The sequence below is a fragment of the Macaca fascicularis genome, chromosome 4, assembly GCF_037993035.2.
Source record: "Macaca fascicularis isolate 582-1 chromosome 4, T2T-MFA8v1.1".
NCBI lineage: Eukaryota > Metazoa > Chordata > Mammalia > Primates > Cercopithecidae > Macaca > Macaca fascicularis.
Window position 1 is genome coordinate 14,443,514 of NC_088378.1, and position 16,619 is coordinate 14,460,132.

The following is a 16,619-nucleotide window of genomic DNA, read 5'->3' on the forward strand; positions in this document are numbered from 1 at the left end:
ATTCTTAGTAGAGATGGGATTTCACCACGTTAGCCAGGATGGTCTCGATCTCCTGACCTGGTGATCTGCCCACCTCGGCCTCCCAAAGTGCTGGGATTACAGGAGTGAGCCACCGCGCCCGGCCAAAGCTCAAGATTTTAACCAAAGCACAAACTTTGGTGTGAGGAGACCTGCATTTTTACCTTGAGCAAATCACCTGACTTCTGGGTTTGATTGCCCACCTGAAAACCAAGAATGAACTAAGAATCCCTTGCAAGCTGTTGTAGGTCTCTGATAAGTTGAGATATGTCCAATTCTTTGTAAAGTGGTCTGAGGGCCGGAGCGGGGGTGGTGCGGGAAAGCAGCTTTTTCTCCGGCTATGCTCAATACTGTCACAGTCACTGAATACAGAACACTTCCTGTGACTGGGTGTGTGGGGGTTGGCTCCCTACACACTAAGCATCCCATTCTGCAGATTGCCTAGCAGACACTGCAGCTGCATGTCCTCTAACTCAATTCAATTCTAACACCAGCTACCTGGAGAGAGTGTCAGATCCCACAGGTTGAGGGCTCAGTCCCACAAGACTTACCCTACTTCGGATGCCAATCACAAGCCCCAGGTTGTGGGTTTCTGACTGATGGGCTAAAAATCAGGGCCCCTACAGGCCCCTTTTCAGGTTCAATTAACAATGGTTCAATTGGGTAGAGTGGCTCCAGAACTCAAGAGAACACTTTGCTTACCTTTACCCATTTATTAATATGGATATTACAAAGGATACAGATGAAGAGCCATGTGGAAGAGACGGCCAGGGCTCGGCATGTGGGAAGGGACAAGAAGCTCCCATGTCCTCTCTGGGGGCACCACCTCCAGGAACCTCCACGTATTCAGCCATCTGGAAGCTCCCCAAACACTGTCGTGTTTTTCTTTTTTTTATGAAAGCTTTAATATGTAGGCACGATGGTTAAAACATTGGCCACTAGTGGCCAACTTAACCTTCAATTCCTTCTCCCCAGAGGTTGGGGATAAGGCTGAAAGTCCCCACTCTCTAATCATGTCTTGTTGTTTCCAGATGACCAGCTCCCATCCTGAAGCTTACTAGGGGGCCCCAGCCACCAGATATCTCATTAGCATACAAAAGACGATCTTATCACTCTGGAAATTCCAAGGGTTTTAGGAGTCATATGTAAGGAAACGGGAATGAAGACCAAATACATAGTTCCCAGTATCACAGGTGGTATACATATTTTATTGAGCACCTACTATAAAAAATCAATCAACAAACATTTACAGAGCAGTCACTTTGTCCAAGACATACTGCAAGGGTTATAAAAGATTTAAGAACTTCTGAGATGTTTTCTCCCTCAAGAAAGGAAACAAGGCAGAATAAGATTGTCCTCTAACCAACAGCACCTACTGCAGGTGCTGTGAAGGATCAGGAGAGAGAAGAGTATGGTGGACTCCAGTGGCCGGTCCAGGAGCATAAATGGGAAGTGAGGAAGGCCCCAAACAATCAGTGGGATTTGGATGGACAAAGAAGAGGAGGGAGAAAAATCTCTGGAGAGACAAAGCCCCAGAGGCAGGAAGTTCAAAGTGAGCTGAGGAAAGAGTGGGGGGTTCATGTGGAGGCTTGTGCAAGACCAGGGTGTGAAAGTGCTGGAAATCTGGCTGGGATGCGGGACGGTGTGCAAAAAGCAATGGGAGCCACGGAAGAGATCTGAGAAGGCTCTTTCTTCCCCTGGCACATGTTAGGATTCTATGTTTTCCTGGAAAGCAACAAGAGGAGAACATACTCAGAAGTGAAACCCAGAAAGCAAGCTTCTCTGTAGTAGTGCAGAGTCTGTACAGATAGGACTAATAAACCTTTTTTTTTTTTTTTAACACAGAGCTGTAGCACTATGACTTGAGTGAAGGGTCCTTCAGAAAATGGATGGGAAAATTGATTTAGGTATCATTGAGGATGACTTTTAAAAGGGACCTCAGGAACCACCTGGGGAGAATCTAGTGTTATTGCTATCCAGGTGAGTGGTTGGGGTCCAAAGAATTGACGTGATCTCCCTGAGACTGCACGGCAGCTGGGCTTCATCATCTTCCCAACACTTCTTCAGAGACTTTTAAACTTAGGCTGCAGAGGTCCCCAGGGCCTCACCTCTGCAGCACATTTAGGGTTTCCCTAGCCACCCTCCCCCTCCTGCTGTGCTCCCCATGGGTGTTCTTGGCTTGCAGGGTGTTAGCTTTGCTGGTGTGTCCGTGGCCAGTAAATGCAGGACCTAAGCCTGTATTCTTTGGAAGACTATTGAAGATACCAGGCTCAGGGGCCAGGGATTCCCATGTGTACCGCAGTTTGGGGCAGGGAAGTAGGACAGTGAAATCATCCTCACAGGGTTAATGAGATTATACACCAGGCTTTAGGGAGAATTCTAGTTAGACATTGACCAGAGTGGGTTGGTGTACTTTTGAACTGCTTCCCTGAAACTGCTAACTAATCAAGAATCAGGTAGCATGCTGATGCTGACCACCTGCTCCCCCAACTTGTTGCTACAGGTAAAATCCCTGACAGTGGATCTTTTTCCCAAGAATTGCTTAAGGTGTTCTTTAGATCCTCAATTCCAGCAGAATGGCTGACACCAACTGGCATGGGTGAACCCAGAGAGAGGCCGGGAATTTTAAAAAAATTAACTTACTTAGAGAACAAGCAGTTGTCAGTGAAACGCTGGTGCACTGTAGACTTCAGACATAAAAAGAGCAGCCATCACTGACTTCTGGCAAATTCAGGTAAAACAACAAACATCCAAACTTCCAGATATTCTGTTGGGGGAAGTTGCCAAAGACATTGGCTGCCATAGTCAACTTTACCATCTTCGATAAGAAAATGTTCCTCTACACCATGTAAAAGATTTTATTAAGTACCCCCTTGCCTACACCGTTTTGCATTTAGTATGTCTTCATTACATATTTGATAGGAGTGAGAGAAAGGACACAGGTGGTCCCCTCAGAACAGAGCATTTAATTGAGTATATTCAGAGCATATTTTGAGTGTGAACCTCCCTAACAACACACCTTTTAACAGTGATTCAGGGGACGGATTCAGCTTTTATGGGGTCTGAAGTTTGTACAGTTTCAAGAGCCCTCTTTAGAGGAAAAAAATACAAAGTCACAAAAGAAAAGAATGCCTGTGACCACTTTGATGCCATGTGACAGAGGAGGAATGTGACAGAAGGAAAAACCAAGTGGAAAAAGACAGTGGTCTCAGCTGATTGTAGTGACTAGATCTTACTTTTGCAAAATTTACAAAATTCTGTGAAAGCTTATGTCCAAGTGGACCTATTACTAAGCTCCATCACAGGAGCCTGTCCAACTGAAGGGGCCTGAAGTTTCTGCGTCATTAGCTTCACAGTCTTTCCTGCAGCTATCACGGATGGAAACTAACCACCAGAGCACAAGGGAAACTGCAGAGGTATCTCCAGGTAGCTAAACTGCAGAGTCCACGAGGGAGGATAACAGCATGTGGTAGGGCATAGTCAGGACAGCAACAGCATGTGGAGCACTGACAGACGGGGCCCCCATGCCCACTGGGCAAGACCAAGAGTGGACAGGACACCTAATGTGGGTGGAATCACATACAGTGAATGGAGAAATAGCCTTGTAAAATATCGGGGCTGTGCAGAGGGGCATTAAATGATGTTGATATATTATTTCATTTAATCTTCTCATTCCCAGAGGGACACTGTATGATAATCCTGAATTTCCAAATGAGAAGACTGAGGTAAAGAGAGGTTGGTTTGCTTAAGTAGGAAGCTTATAGCCAGGGCTTTTTTACTTCCAGGCTTCCATTGTCTCTCACACTTTGTGGCCTGTCAAAGTCAAGTTAGTGCATGAACCTCAGTGACACAGAACTGAGAAACAAGGTCACCTATTTGAAGTTTACCTACTTGTATGTGGTTTGTTCTCTGATCATTCCAATGCTATGGTGAAGTACTCCTTGAAATATTTGCAATCAGAGACAGATCGGATGTGTTACGGCTAGGTTCCAACTATTAGAGATCATCACCATTTTCCAAGTATAAAACCAGAAGGCTGCACATATTAAGAAATGCTGAAGGAACAAAGTATGTTTGGCTTCCTGCATGATACACATTTGTGAACTTTTACAACAAAAAGCCTAATTTTTCTTCCAGTAAAGAAAAAAAAACTTTTTTTTTTTTTTTTAAAGACAGAGTCACCCAGGCTGGAGTGCAATGGTGAGATCTCGGCTCACTACAACATCTGCCTCCCAAGTTCAAGGAATTCTCCTGCCTCAGCCTCCTGAGTAGCTGGGCTTACAGGTGTACACCACCATGCCTGGCTAATTTTTTTGTATTTTTAGTAGAGATGGGGTTTCACCATGTTGGCCAGGCTGGTCTCAAATTCCTGGCCTCAGGTGATCCGCCCGCCTCAGCCTCCCAAAGTGCTGGAATTACAGGCATGAGCCACTGCACCCTGCCCCAGTAAAGAAAATTTTTTCCTTTTGAATTAAAAATACTTTAATCAAGGTTGATGGATGCAAAATCAACATATAAAATCAATCTCTTTTATGCCAGCAATATACAGTCAGAAAATATAATTATTAGAAACTTCTCATTTCTAATTATAATGGAAATTTACTTGTAAGAATATAACAAAAAACATGTACAACCTTTATGGAGAAACTTATACTTCATTAAAAGATATTAATGATGACCCAAGTACATGGAGAGAGATAATCCATGATAACAGATAGAAGAGTCAATACCAGAAAAAAGAGTGAATTTTCCCCAACTTAATCTAAAAGTTCAACCCCTTCCAGTTGAAAGCATAATAGGCAGTTTCAGTAGAATCCGTGGGGGGTGTGGGCTCCTAGGTTTCTGGTCAGCAGCAGAAATGTGGTTTCAGCCCGAGCAGTGAAAGCAGAAAGTGCAGGCTTGTGGGCTCCCAACCCAGTCATGGTAGTGGCTTCCTGATCCCTAGGTAACTTCTTCATTTTGTTCCACCAGTTTTTCCTGCACTTTGATAACTAACTATGCATGAAATTCCTCTCTGTTTGAATTATTTCCAGTGGTTTCTGTTTTCCTGACTAGACGTTGACTGATACAGTCACACATATGTAGATGTCATGATCTGAAAATTCATATGTTGAAGCCCTACCCCCCATCAATGTGATGGTATTGGAAGATGGGGCTTTGCGGAGGTAATTAGAGTTAGATGAGGTCCTGAGGGTGGGGCCCTTGTACAGGATTATGCCCTTATGATAAGAGACACACCAGAGAGCTTGCTCTCTCCATATCTGTGCACACAAAGAAATGGTCCCGTGAGCACACAGTGAGATAGCAGCCAACTAAAAGTCAAGAGAAAAAGCCCTGGAATAAAACCTACTTTTCTGCCACATGAATGTTGGACTTCCCAGCCTCCAGAGCTGTAAGAAATACATTTCTGTTGTTTAAGCTGACAATTCTGTGGTATTTTTTGAATAGCAGCCCAAACTGACAAAGACAGTGGGCATTAAAAATGTAAAGAAATGCTTCAACATTCATATGTTGAAATCTCAACCCTCAGAATGCAACCATATATGGAGTTGAGGTCTTCAAATGGTGATTAAGTTAAAATGAGGTCATTGGAGTGGAGCCCTAATCCAATATGACAGATGGTCTTAAAAGAAGAGGGAAAGATACCAGCCAGGGGTGTGTATACACAAACAGATGACCATGTTAAAAGACAGCAGGAGGGCAACCAGCTGTTAGCCAGAGAGGTGTCAGAGGAAACCAACCGTGCCAACACCATGATCTGGAACTTCCAGCCTTCAGAACTATGAGGAAATAATTTCTTTTGTTTAAGCCACTCAGTCTGTGGTATTTTGCTATGATCACCTAAACAAACTAACAGAATATAAAAGTAAAGTCAAGAAAGTGTTGCCAGGCCTGGTGTCTCACATCTGTGTAATCCCAGCACTTTGGGAGGCTGAGACGGGTGGATTACCTGAACTCAGGAGTTTGAGACTAGCCTGAGCAACATGGTGAAATCCTGTCAAAAAATACAAATCCTACAAAGAAATACAAAAATTAGCTGGACATGATGGCAGGTGCCTGCAGTCCCAGCTACTCGGGAGGTTGAGGTGGGAGGATCGCTTGAGTTCAGGAGGCGGAAGTTGCAGTAAGCCCACTGCATTCCAGCCTGGGGATAGAGCCAGACCTTGTCTCAAAAAAGGAAAGAAAGAAAGAATCAAATGTTAACTAAGAGGAAGAACTTTAATGGCAGTAGAAAAATAGGCTGAGGGAAAAGAAAAAAGAGACAAAATAAGAAATGAGAGAAAAGCTCAAGAAATGTCTTCCTCCTTTTTCTCCATAAACTCCTATGTATGTTATTTTCTTTTATAAAGGGAGAAAAGTTTTTGGCTTTATTTTTCCTTTGTTAATGGAAAGACCAAGTGAAGAACTAAGCAATTACCCAGGGAACTAAAGTCATATAAAAAGTCAATAATTCAGGTTAAATCCCTCCTTTTTTTCCCCTTGGCAATGCTTCTTAAACTCACAACATCTATATAACTGCCTTCTTTTACTTGCCTCTGCCGATAATGCTAATATTTCACCAATTCAAATGCAGGATATAAGACATACCACCCTATAGCAAAATCTCAAGAGCAACGAAAAAAAAATGAACTTATGATGAAACCACAGTAAGGAAAAACCCAAAACCTATGGGAAACTGACTGTAAATCTGAAATGCATTCTTCCACAGATAAGAAGATGACATAATTTGCAGTTGAAGGGTCCAGGATATTAATGTTTTTGAAAAATTTTGAAAGACTATGGTTTAAAGTAGAGTTGGGAAAAAATGTATAGTAAAAAAACAAAAGAGTAAAGTCTTCATGTAAATTACTTTTTTAAAGGCAAGAATACTTACGAACATTTTCACACTGGCAACAAATCCAGATGGTGCTTAAAGTCAGTTTCCTGGATGATCTGACAACTGAAAAAGGTTGCAGTGGGTTAAAAAGTCACGGCCTCTCTGGTCTGTAAAGGAGACTTATAGGGAGAATTTGGTAACTTTGGGACAATAAGGACACCAGACTAGAAAGCTCACTCTTGGACACTGGCAGGTATGTGTCCCTTATCTGGACCAAACACAAGCACGACTGTCTGCACATTCAAGCCTTCTTGGCTCAAGGTTCTGGGAAGCAAGACATCATTTTCGTAGCTCTGATTTTTTTATGGTTTAATTGTGAAGGTAAGCATTTTTTGAGAGGGCATTTCTGAATAGCACTTGTTTTTAGAGCTATGATTTTCATAAGAGGGGAAAAAATATCAGAAATAGAATCTGCAAGGAGCTTTGTCAAAAGAAAAGCATTCTCACATGCCCCCTACTTTTGGGAAGCCGTGGAGGGGTGGCACTGGTGGGATAGAAATAGGTGAACTCCCTCCGGCATGCATGGTAGGGGGTGGTGGGGAAAGGCTGAGAATCAACGACATAGAAAAGCAAATGCGGAAAAATAGTTTTGCAGCAATAAGAAAGCAGTTTTTAAAAATGAGAATTTTCATCTTAGTTTTTATTTCTTTTATAACATATTTGCTTTAAAATTTTCTTACAAAATTTATTTAAAAGACATATAAACAACATATGGGAGATGAGAATAAGATTCCTCTAATACAAAGGCATTAGGGTAAATAATATTTCAGGTGCTAGACAGCACGCATGGCACATTTATTCACCCAAGACCAGAATCCCTGGGGGTAATCGCTGCTGTTTTTTCCAGCCCACTATTATTAGTTGTGGGAAGTAATTTGCTTGAATTGCTTTCATTCTCTGACTCCAGTTTTGCAGCCTCCTCCCAAGTAGTTGCCAGCTGTTTCCCAAGGGTTTCTGGAAGCTTTAGTGTTAACACTCCACTCAGGAAGGCCATAGTCCCAACAAACAACTAGAAGGAATTAAAAATAATGATAAGTGACACATCAAGAAAGGAACACACCCTTCGGAGAACAGAATTTCCTAACTGTTTTCAGAGGGTAATGCAATTGAATTTGACATAACAGTTGTCACTGTGATTACTCAGTGAGACCTTTGGTTACTTGTGCTGGACTTCGAGTTCTTTTCGTCACCAATGAGGCTTAATCTCATCACTCACTCATTCATTCATTCATGAGCCACCGTGGAGCGCCTATTCAATTGCCAGCTACTGTCTGCATTATTACTCCTGAAGGCGCTGTCCTAGGAGCTGTGGTCACAATGAAAAAAAGACCCTTGCCCCATCTTTCCAGACCCCAGAGTCTTGCGGAGGAGACAAGCAACTGAGCCCTGGGTTACGACATGCCACGCGTGTCTTAGTCAACCCTGTCCCTGCCCCAATAATCAGTACACTATCAGAGTTCAGTAAATGATAGGGAATGAATGAATGAAAACAGGTTTCAATCAACCGGAATCTATGGAATTTGGGGGAAGCTAACCAGAGGCAGTGAAAACAAATTGCCACTTTATGGGGGAGGGATCCATATAATTTCCTATACAGTTCGGTATGATTTCTTTATTTTCTAGGTTTTGACACATAAAAGGCAGCCTTTTAGACTAGCGCCAAGGCATTTGCTTTTAAAAATGCAGGTCATATTAAAAATTAAAGTCTGCATATCTATTCTCTGTTTATCATCATGAAGATGCTGGGTGGTTTTTATTAACAGAGCTAAATCTCATGCAATCTGTAAAAACACAATCCATCCTTACTTAATTTAAACTCCTTTAGCAAAATATATTTGCTGGAAAGACCCTATAAAAATAAATTGAGGTATGGCTTTTCTCATAAATCTACACGCTTGGTATGTTTATAGCATCTGAGAATGAGAATCATAAAATACATAGAGCAAATGTGAAGCGATGCCAGATCACATCCATAACAGATGAGACTTGGGAAGGCAGTCTTTTATTTTGTTTTGCAGAGCACTGATAACCTAATTCTTAGAAATATATGAGTAAGCTTAACCCAGAAGCAGTAGCGGAATTACAAGTGACATTCCAAAGGAATTTAAAAGACGTTTTCTGGTCTCTCAAGACATGGCAAGTATATCCAGTGATCTAGAAACCCCAGAAGAGCCCTAAGTCAGGGTCTGAAAAACACTGAGTAAGTCTAAAAGCAAAATAGAATCAAATGGAAGATCCAGAACAGAATGGAATTTTTCTTCTTAGCTTGGTAGTAAGACTAGTCAGGCAGTAAACAAATCATACCTCTCCACCTCCTCCTCACTCCTGCTCCCCTGACAGCTCCCCACAAGCCCACAAACCCCAAACCAAACATCGAAATAAGTCCCCCCTTTCCCACCCCTCCCTCCTCCGGCCAGGCAGATCCTTTCACGCTCTCCAGACCCTATTGCCTCTCACCTCCTCCTCAGAGATCTCCCTCCATCCATGGTCCAACCTCCTTCTCACAGATTTTTGATCTTTTCCTTTTTGCTGGCTATTTTCCCTCAACAAAAAGTTCTCAAAGGGCCAGGCATGGTGGCTCATGCCTATAATCCCAGCATTTCGGGAGGCTTGAGGTGGTGGATCACCTGAGGTCAAGAGTTTGAGACCAGCCTGGCCAACATGGTGAAACTCCGTCTCTACTAAAATTACAAAATTAGCTGAGTGAGGTGGCCCATGCCTGTAATCCCAGCTACTTGGGAGGCTGAGGCACAAGAATCGCTAGAACCCAGGAGGCAGAGGTTGCCATGAGCCAAGATCCCGCCACTGCACTCCAGCCTGGGCGACAAGAGCGAAACTCCGTCTCAAAAAAAAACAGTTCTCAAAGGCTGGGTGCAGTGGTTTACACTTGTAATCCCAGCACTTTGGGAGGCTAAGTCTGGCGGATCTCTTGAAGTCAGGAGTTCGAGACCAACCTGGACAATATGGTGAAACTCTCTAAGAAAAATACAAAAATTAGCCAGGTGTGGTGGCACGTGCCTGTGGTCCTAGCTACTTGGGAGGCTGAGGTGGGAGAATCGCTTGAGCCCAGGAGGCAGAGGTTGCAGTGAGCTAAGATTGCGCCACTGCACTGCAACCTCAGTGACAGAGACCTGGTCTCAAAAAAATAAAAATAAAAAAGTAAGGAAAAAGAAATGTTCTTGACCCATTTATAATCTCCATATGCATATTGCCTGGGTACTTGGCACCTGCTACCTGTGTGGCCTTGGACAAGTTACTTAACCTCTCTGCTCCTCAGAGTCCTTTTCTGTAAAATGGATGAAAGGATAGTATCTGTCGCAAACGACTGTTGAGAGGATGAAATTAAATGTAAGCTCTCATTACTCTGTGTGTGTGTATATATATACGCAACATATATATATATGCGGTGTATATATATGCAACATATATATGCAGTGTGTGTATATATATATACAGTGTGTATATATATATTCTTAGCGTGGTAGTAAGACTAATCAGGCAGTCAGGTTCAAGTGATTCTTCTGCCTCAGCCTCCCGAGTAGCTGGGACTACAGGCACATACCACCACACCTGGCTAATTGTTGTATTTTTAGTAGAGATGGGGGGGGGTGTCACCATATTGGCCAGGCTAGTCTCGAACTCCTGACCTTGTGATCTGCCCGCCTCGGCCTCCCAAAGTGCTGGGATTACAGGTGTGAGCCACCGCTCCTGCCTTACTGCTATGATATATTGAAAAACAAGATGTTTCTTAATGTTCCATGATTACCACTGTTGTATCTTTTAAATCACCACACCTGGCATTTCCCCACTCCAGCCCTTCTCTTCGGGGCTGGTGATGATTTGCTCTCCTGCTCTTCCCACCAGACTGGACGTCCCTCAAGACAGGCTATTTCTTTCATCTGCTCCTTAGCACCTAGCAGGGTGGCTAGTTCAAAACCAACACTCAGTCAACATTTGCCAAATGAGTTAATGAACACACAAAAAGCTAATTAACGTGTCCACCTTTTTTAGATTACTAGAAAATAATGCTTGATAATAAAAGCATCAGAACGAGTGATTTTTCATGTGCCTCTTTTCAAAAGAGAAAATATAAACATCTTCCATGTTTATATGAAACACTGGATCCCCAGGCAGTTTGACATCCATAAACAAGTTTAATGGGAAATTTGATTTTTTTTTTTTTGACTCATTACAAACAATAGGCAATACTCGTTAGATCCAAAGGAAGCACATTCACAGACTACTCCCACAAATATACACCACACCTGGCGGCCAGAGACTGTCTTAGAGAAGGAATGGGCTACTCAGGGCCAGGCTGGACAAGGAGCTGACTGCTCTGTGCTCGTTTTTGTATAGATTGTTTGTTGGACCTTGTGTAAAAGGCAAGGGAGCATGGTATTTGGGTTCAAATCCCAGCTCTGTCACCTTTAAGGTGTGTGACCCTGGGCTAATAATTACTTTCTGTCCATCAGTCTCCTCATCTGTAAAATGAAGAGAATAACAGCATCTGCATTACATGAAGACTAATTTTTGTAAAGCACTTTAAAAAAGAGCTTGTGTAGCCAGGGCATGGTGGTTTATGACTGTAATTCCAGCACTTTGGGAGGCCGAGATGGGCTGATCACCTGAGGTCAGGAGTTCGAGACCAGCTTGGCCAACATAGTGAAACCCCATCTCTACTAAAAAATATTTAAAAAATTAGCCAGCCTTGGTGGCACATGCCTGTAATCCCACCTTCTTGGGAGGCTGAGGCAGGAGAATCGCTTGACCCGGGAGGTAGAGGTTGCAGTGAGCCAAGATCAGACCACTGTACTCCTGCCTGGTCGACAGAGCAAGACTCTGTCTCAGAAAAATAATAAAAATAAAAGGAGCTTGTTTAAATATCTGTTAAATAAAATTAGAGATCCCTTCTAAGTCCGTAGTCCTTAATTGAGCCTTAAAGATATCCATTAAAAAATATTTATTTGGTTTTATTTTTGGTAATTAGCTTTTATAAATTTATCTATTTTATATTTGCATGTTTCAACTGATTATTTTAATAAACACTTTTCCATTTTATCTTTTTTTAAAAAAAATAAGGAAAACAAGTGCTAGCACAAAGGCGATTCTTCTAGAAAAGTTCATGACCTAAAAAGGGTGGTAGACTCTCCCAAAACACCTCCCACACAGCCCATATGGTTTCTTAACCTCAGAGTCAGCCTGAGAAAGAGGCTGGGCTCTAACACCCCAATGGCACATCCAAGCGCTTTACTGAGCGCCAGCTCCGGGGACGCGGGAGACACTCATGCCAAGTCAGTGATTCCGGAAGAGCAGTATGTGTACCTGCTGTGTGTACAAGGCAGCTCCGGGGGATGCCAAGCACTGTTTTATTACTTGTGAGATTATGTTGGTGTCTTTCAGAAAAACACATAATTAGTATAACACCCATGACCTCACTGATATTATTGTTTAGGACAAACCTAATTTCCAAAAGTCAATCTATTTGATCTAAAATAGTAGGTGAATAACAGCATGGGTGGCACACAAGCTGAGAGAAACACTCGGCTAGGGCCAGCTGTGGGGATGCAAAATGTCCTGCTCTGCAAAGCACAACAGCCTGACTGGGGTGATGAAGACACACGTGCAAATGATAAAGCCACACTGCGACAGCAACTGTGAAAGAGGCACCCACTGAATGCTATACGGACACACTTGAGAAAAGGAGAGGCGGGGTCACTAGATCTGGGTGGCCTCCTGGAAAGAGGATACCTGGAGGGCTACTTAACAGAAAACATGAGAGAGAAGTGCTCTTTTTGGAGGGGTCATTTGGGCAGTGGCATGGAAGGGGAGGAGGAGGGACAGAGAGGAGAGGGGAACTCTTGCAGTGGGGGTGAGTGTGGAGAGGAGGGGAAGCTGCCTGAGGAACAGAATAGGGGAGCTGGGCAAGGGGTCAGTCAGGAAAGGACCTGGATAGCGCTTAGTTTGGACTTTTATTCTGACACTGACAGGGGCACTGGGTCATGGCCGTGGTGCCTTGTATGCTACCCAGATGGGGTGGGGGATGAAGAGCAAGGAGAAGACTGGGAGGCACTGGAGCCAGGCATGCAGGGGTGGTTTTGAAGGAGAATGTGAGGATTTGGTGATGAAAGAACAGGATGAATAAGAAGCCGATGCCACAGTGTCATGCTTGAAGCCACTGACCTATCCTTAACCAAAAGAGGGAGACAGGTGTCACTGGCCAGTTCTGCTTGGGAGACATTGAGTTTGTGGTGAGACGTCCAGGGAGAATGTCCATGAGGTTGGAGGAAACCCGTGCCTGGAGCCAGGAGGAGAGGGGGCAGGGAGGAGGCCGGGAGGAAATCCTGCAGACTGAGTCTATCTAAGGGGCAATCAGAATAGAGACAGGAGGCACTGGAGGGGAGGGAGAGGGAGGGTCTGCGGGCTGGCAAGTCACACCTGCCCTCCACCCATCCCGCATCTTCTTCCTGAGCAAAAGAGTCCACCAGGTGCAGCAGTGCTCACGTGCCTTCCCGGCCTCTCAGCCCCTACCTGAGGATCTGCAAACTAAGTGTCCCTGCTCTTACTCTTTGAAGCCAGGCAAATGGCTCACACTGCTGGAGCCAGAAACGGAGCCCCTCAGGTTTGGGTCAACCGAGAACCATGGGTTCCTAACCCGCTCCATTAGACACCACAGAATCTTTTTGGAGCAGGCAGCCCCCAGAATTTGCCTTGCCCAGCAGGAACTCAGTGGAAACACAGAGGCAAGGCCAGGCCTGGGGGTGGGGACAGGCCTGGCTTCCAGGGAAGGGTGAAGACACGCCCTTTTGTGGCAGGCAGAGTTGTAATGAACAGCTCAGCGGTGGTGGAAGGCCACCAACAGCCAATCACAAAGCAGCCACCACCCTACTCACCGACTGGCGAGCTGTTGGTAAGGGGGTTGTTTCTACAAACCCCGTTAGGAAATGATGTACTGGCTTTTGATAAATAACGACAGAGAAGTCGCTAATAGGCAATTAGAAACTGCCTCGGTGTCGCCTCGGGAAGGGTCTGCAAACTGAAGCGCACCTGTGGTATGAAGATCCAAACGCTGCTGAGGTCCACGGAGAACGGCGCCAGGATGCTGGCCAGGCGACATACCATGCTGCCGCTTCCCACAGCCAGCGACCTGGAAACAGAGGAGAGAGGCCGAGAGGAGTAAGGCGCAAGTGACCCGGGATTGAGGGACCTGCTTTCTGCAGCTCCTTTCCCACCCTCCCCAACGAGGATAAGGGCGGTCAGGCACCGCATTACAACGTTTTGGTCAACCTCGGCGGCCCCATGAGATTATAATAGCACATTTTAACTCGACTTTTTCTCTCTTTCAATACGTTTAGATACACAAATACCACTGTGTTAGACTGCCTGCAGTATTCAGTGCAGTAACATGCTGTGGAGGGTCACAGCCGAGGAGGAATAAGCTGTGCCACACAGCCTGGGTGTGTAGCAGGCTGAGCCATCGAGGTTTGTGTAAGTTCACTCTATGATGTTCTGACAACCACGAAATCACCAAAGGATGCATTTCTCAGAACGTATGCCCATCATTAAGCAACATATGACCATAAAAAAATGTAAGCTTGAAAATAATTTTACTGAAATTTTTCAAAAATCACAATACCTACATTGTGTGAAACAGTGGTGTATACAAGCGTGCACATAATTCAAGACAATTCAAGACAAAAAAAGGTAGGAGTGCGGAAGTAAGCCATTCTTCATCTGCTGTGCAGGTGAGGCCCTTATGTGTATTGATCCAGCCTAACATTGAGAATAATAAGGTCTTCTACAGCAGGAATTTGTTTCAGGTAGGGAGTGGGAATTTGAGAGAACAAAGTGTCTGTATACCTGTGGACTATTCTATTTCAATTTTTTAGAGTCAAGGAATATCTTAATGTGCTTTTCTTTAAAGGTTACTTAAGGAAAATGTATAGAATGTTAGTAAGGAAAGACTGTCCTTTTATGTGAGTAAGTACCTCTACAAATTAATGGTGCCTCATCTTTTCTGGGTCACACACATTTATAAAGAACTGATCAAAAGTATGGCATTCTTCTGAGAAAGAAATCATACATAAGTAAAGTTTTGCATGCAGTGTTAGGGTGTTTAGGGAGCTCATAGAGTTGGTTAAAGATTTCCTGTATTAAATATTTACATATAGGATTTTTTTGAGGTCATGTACCTGAGGTTGTAAACCAACAACCAAGCCAACAAAAAAGATCTTAAAAAATACTACAACATTCATAATTGCAATGCACATTGACATTATTTGATTGGATTGTCACCGTTTTAGCATATAACATGCATTCACTCAGCACATGTGTGTCGAGAGTCTAATATGTGCCAGGCACTGCGTGGATCTGGTCCCATCTGAATTTTGAACTGGGAAAATCTGCAGCTTTTCCTGGCTGAGCAGAAATCCACCTGAGAGGCCAGAAGGGTCCCATAGGACATGCCAAAGATATTCTCCCTGATTTAGAGCGACTTCTTCCCTGGGTCAGGCACAAGGGAGCCAAAGCCACAACGTAAGTTTGCAATTATGCAACTTCACTCTCTATTGCATTCAACTAGTCTCCACCATTGTCAACCTGTAAGCGCTAGAATGTAATCTGTTATTCTGCCTGTCTGCTACTGTACATCTGCACAGGGCTGCCACTTTCACAATATGATCTGAGAAGAGTCCACGCAGCCCTTACTCCAAAATACCTTCTTCCCCTCTGCTACTAAAGCTCTACCGCTAGCAACTCATCCCTTGCTAATGTTAAGCACTGTCTCCCATAAAAATTCTCATGTATTTCACTGGATATCCAAAAGGGCCAAAAGATGTGGATCTGAGTTCTGATGGGTCACTGACTAGCCAGGTGCCTTTGACCATGACCCTAATCTTGTGTGAATCCCAGTTCCACAACCTGTAAAATGGACAGAAGATGTATTTATTATTAGACTGCTCTCCCAAGCACTCTGGGTGACCTAGAGGGGAAGTAGGAAGGAAGAAGAAAAACTCTACTCTCAGACAACTTGGCTAATAGACAATTACATAGGGAGTTATTCCTCTGCTATTCCATACCCCTGGTCACATATTAGTCTGATAAACTTTTTTCTTAGATATATGTGTGTACCTATCTATCTATCCATTCTTCCATCCATCCATCCATCTAGATATCCATTAATCTATCTACAGCCAACACAAATGTACTTACCCATCCTGGTCCACAGGGCTGCCTGCCCTAGCATTTCAGCAGGCAGGTGTGTGGGCATGGAAAATTCCTAGGGAACGATTTATGCTATCTCTTGACTAATGGATTTTCCAGGTCCTACATCCCTCCTGCTTGTGGAGACAAGGAGGAGGCATCTCTGGGCTGGTGTTATATGGACTTATCTCTACAGAAAGTCACTTGCCTTTCACACTTGTAACACATGACAAATAATATACTCCTAAAAGGGATGAACCCACTAGCTGAGCAGTTAGATTTTTTTTAAAGTTTCCTGTGAAACACCTTAATATCTTGTTTGTTTATTTGTTGCCATTAAGATTGGGTCTTTAACAGGCTAAGAAATTATCCAAGCTCACTAACAAATTTTTTCCCTTAGAAAATGAAAACTTCTATTGATAAAGCAGGTGTTAGGAAAATGCCACTTGGAGGATTTAAGGGAGGACTGCAGATAGGAAACTGTTATGGAATTTCACAGAGGGAGATCTGTGGGACAAGCATCTCT

The 16,619-nt window shown here is 43.7% G+C and overlaps 1 protein-coding gene across 1 annotated transcript in view; it reads right to left on the reverse strand.

Annotated features, from left to right (window-relative positions):
• Window positions 1-7,504: 7,504 nt before the first annotated feature.
• The window catches only part of SLC22A16 (solute carrier family 22 member 16), a 52,079-nt gene continuing 42,964 nt past the window's right edge, over window positions 7,505-16,619 (reverse strand). The window contains exons 7-8 of the mRNA XM_005551580.4: window positions 13,940-14,039; window positions 7,505-7,904 (exon numbers count right to left, since the gene is read on the reverse strand). Of these exons, the coding sequence (XP_005551637.2) occupies window positions 7,695-7,904; window positions 13,940-14,039 (310 nt within the window). The 3' untranslated portion in view covers window positions 7,505-7,694. The remainder of the gene's footprint in view (window positions 7,905-13,939; window positions 14,040-16,619) is intronic.